Raw genomic sequence first — 2,794 nt, forward strand, 5'->3', positions numbered from 1 at the left:
TCGAACCTGAGACCTGTGTGTTGTTATGTCGACACTCTGACCACTTGAGCTATTCAACTTGATTGTTGATAGGTTGGCTCTTCTGTGATGGTATACTACCGATCGCTTCAACGAGGCTCTGATACCACTTGTTGGATTTCGATAATCGGCCACGGAAATCACCGAGAGGATATTGTCAATAGGAGGTTGTTGGAAGAAAGATAAAATGCCTAAAATAAGAGAGAGAGAAGGACTGAAAGTTTGACTGCTCTTCAAAATCCGGTTGTGAAATCTTGTAAATTTACTATTTAAATAGGACCTATCCTAAACTATCCTAAAAATGGGTGGAGAGTGGCAAATGAATCTGTGCCACTCCCTAGAAAATTGACGTCTAATAATTCGTAAATTAAATGTAAACGTGTGAATCTAAATAAGGAAAAAAATAAAGGTTTTATCTAACAGAGGCCTTGTCATTGGGTGCTTGAGATTTTGTAACGAGACTTTCCTGGGTAAGTGGTTGTGGCGTTTCTTCGTGGAGCCTAACACGTTGTGGTAAGACTTGTACCTTCTCGGTGTGAGGGTAGTGGTTTTGGGGGCCTTAGCAAAAACATCTAGAAAGCAGTTTCTTCAGTTTTTTTCACCCTTTCTTAGTTTATACATTGATTTGTTAGGGATGGCTAGAAGACTTATTTTTGGGAGGGTTGCTGGGTGGAGGAGAAACTCTCACATGTATATTTTCTTTCGAACAAAAGGTTGCATTTTGTGGCCTCGGTGTTGTCATCCCATGATCCTTCTTCCTCGCTTTCCCTAGACTTGTGAGGACCTCTATCTGGCAGAGAGGCAATGAATTTTTGGGGTCTTCTATACATTCTGTGAGACCTCTAGGTGTGCCAGGGAGAAGGGATGTTCGTTTATCGTCCCTTGAACCTTTTAGAGGGTTATCGTGCCATTCTTTTCCGAGTTTTGTTTGTCCCTTCTCCCTTTCCGGTTACCTTGACTTTCTCCTCTCTATGGTAGGTGTTAAGGTTTTTGCATGGCTATAGATAGGTTTTATATGGAAAAGTGAATACCTTGGAATGTGTCCGAAGACATTCTTCCTTTGTTATTGTTTATGCAATGGTGCAATCTGCAATGCAAGAGGCATGAGGAGGACCTTGATCATTTGGTGTGGCATTGCACTTTCTTTGGGATCGTTGGAGGACCTCATTTGGTATGAGTCATGCTTAGGGTAGGGATGGTTGTTGGATGGTTGAGGAGGTACTTTTGACCACCGCCTATTGTTGGGTATTTGGTTGGAAAAGAATAATAGAATATTTAGAGAGGTTGAGATATCAGGAGACGTGCCTAGGTTTAATTTCTCCCTTTGTGTCACGGTCACTTCATCTTTTTGTAACTTTGATATTGGTGTTATTTATTTATTTATTTTGAATTGGAGTAATTTCCAGTAATGATCCAAACCCGCCGCTAGCCGATATTGTCCTCTTTGGGCTTTCCCTTCCAGGCTTCCCCTCAAGGTTTTAAAACGCATCTAATAGAGACAAGTTTCCACACGCTTACAAAGAATTTTTCGTTCTCCTCCCCAACTCATGTGGAATCTCACAATCCACCCCCTTTTGGGGCCCAACGTCCTTGCTGGAACTCGTTCCCTTCTCCAATTGATGTAGGACTCCCCAATCCACCCCCCTTCGAGGTCCAGTGTCCTTGCTGGCACACCGCCTTGTGTCTATCCCCTTCGAGGCTCAGCCTCTTCGCTGGCACATTGTCCGGTGCTTGGCTCTGATACCAATTGTAACGGCCTAAGCCTACCAATAGTAGATATTGTCCTCTTTGGGCTTTCCCTTCCAAGCTTCTCCTCAAGGTTTTAAAACGTGTCTACTAGGGAGAGGTTTCCACACCCTTATAAAAAATGCTTCGTTCTCCTCTCCAGCCGATGTGGGATCTCACATTTCCTGTATTTTGTTTTGAACTCCTTTTATCCGACTTCTTTTTTCCTTTTTTTTTTTTTTTTTTTTTTTTGGTATGCTTTTTCATATATATATTCATTTTTCAACGAAAGCTTGGTTTCTTACCCCAAAAAAAAAAATCCCTTTCTAGATTGGGTTGTGGGTGTTTTCATATGAGATATTTTTGTTTCTGTACATGCCGGTGTGGCCACTCAGTTGAAACATCATGTCAGCCATGCATGGAGCATGGAATGAAGCTTGAATAATCTTTTTAGGCAAGTTGTCCATGTCTGTCAGTTAGGAAATGGATATCCCAAAACTCTCACAGTTTTGAAAAACTAGAGGATTGGATTTTTCGTTTTATCTTCATAGACATGTCAAAAGAATATTAGAGAAGTAGAATAACTTGGAATGAAAAATTTTATGCTTGTATATAAAGCGTATAATTGCAGACATTTTGATTTTGAAATCTCATCATATAGGATATTGAATTATTTTGTTTGAACATATCATACCATTAGCTATAGGTAATTGATTTCTCACATGTTATGTAATTTAACCTTTTTTAATTCTCTGTATCATCTCTAATGAATGACGCGCTGTCCAATGTGCATTACTTTCAGGTGACTAATCTCATCCAGTTATGCATGTTCTTCTTTTAGGTGCGAAGTCTTATAGAGCGATGCCTTCAGCTTGATATGAACCGAAAAGAAGTTGTGGAAACCCTTCTGAATCATGAAAAAATTGACCCCGGTTTCACAGAACATGGTAATTATGTATTCAATTTTTATTTTCTGGCATATTAATGCTTTCTTGACTTCCTATTAAAAAAAAAAAAAAAAAAAAAAAAAAAAAAAAAAAAAAAAAAAAAA

The 2,794-nt window shown here is 39.3% G+C and overlaps 1 protein-coding gene across 10 annotated transcripts in view; it reads left to right on the top strand.

The window, feature by feature from the left end:
- LOC111803420 overlaps positions 1–2,794 on the top strand; it is a 12,553-nt gene that overhangs the window by 4,736 nt on the left and 5,023 nt on the right. For all 10 annotated transcript variants that reach the window (XM_023687807.1, XM_023687805.1, XM_023687808.1 and 7 more), the window contains one exon: positions 2,585–2,690. In XM_023687807.1, coding sequence (XP_023543575.1) covers positions 2,585–2,690 — 106 coding nt within the window. The remainder of the gene's footprint in view (positions 1–2,584; positions 2,691–2,794) is intronic.

The sequence above is a fragment of the Cucurbita pepo genome, chromosome LG10 (genome assembly GCF_002806865.2).
Source record: "Cucurbita pepo subsp. pepo cultivar mu-cu-16 chromosome LG10, ASM280686v2, whole genome shotgun sequence".
NCBI lineage: Eukaryota > Viridiplantae > Streptophyta > Magnoliopsida > Cucurbitales > Cucurbitaceae > Cucurbita > Cucurbita pepo.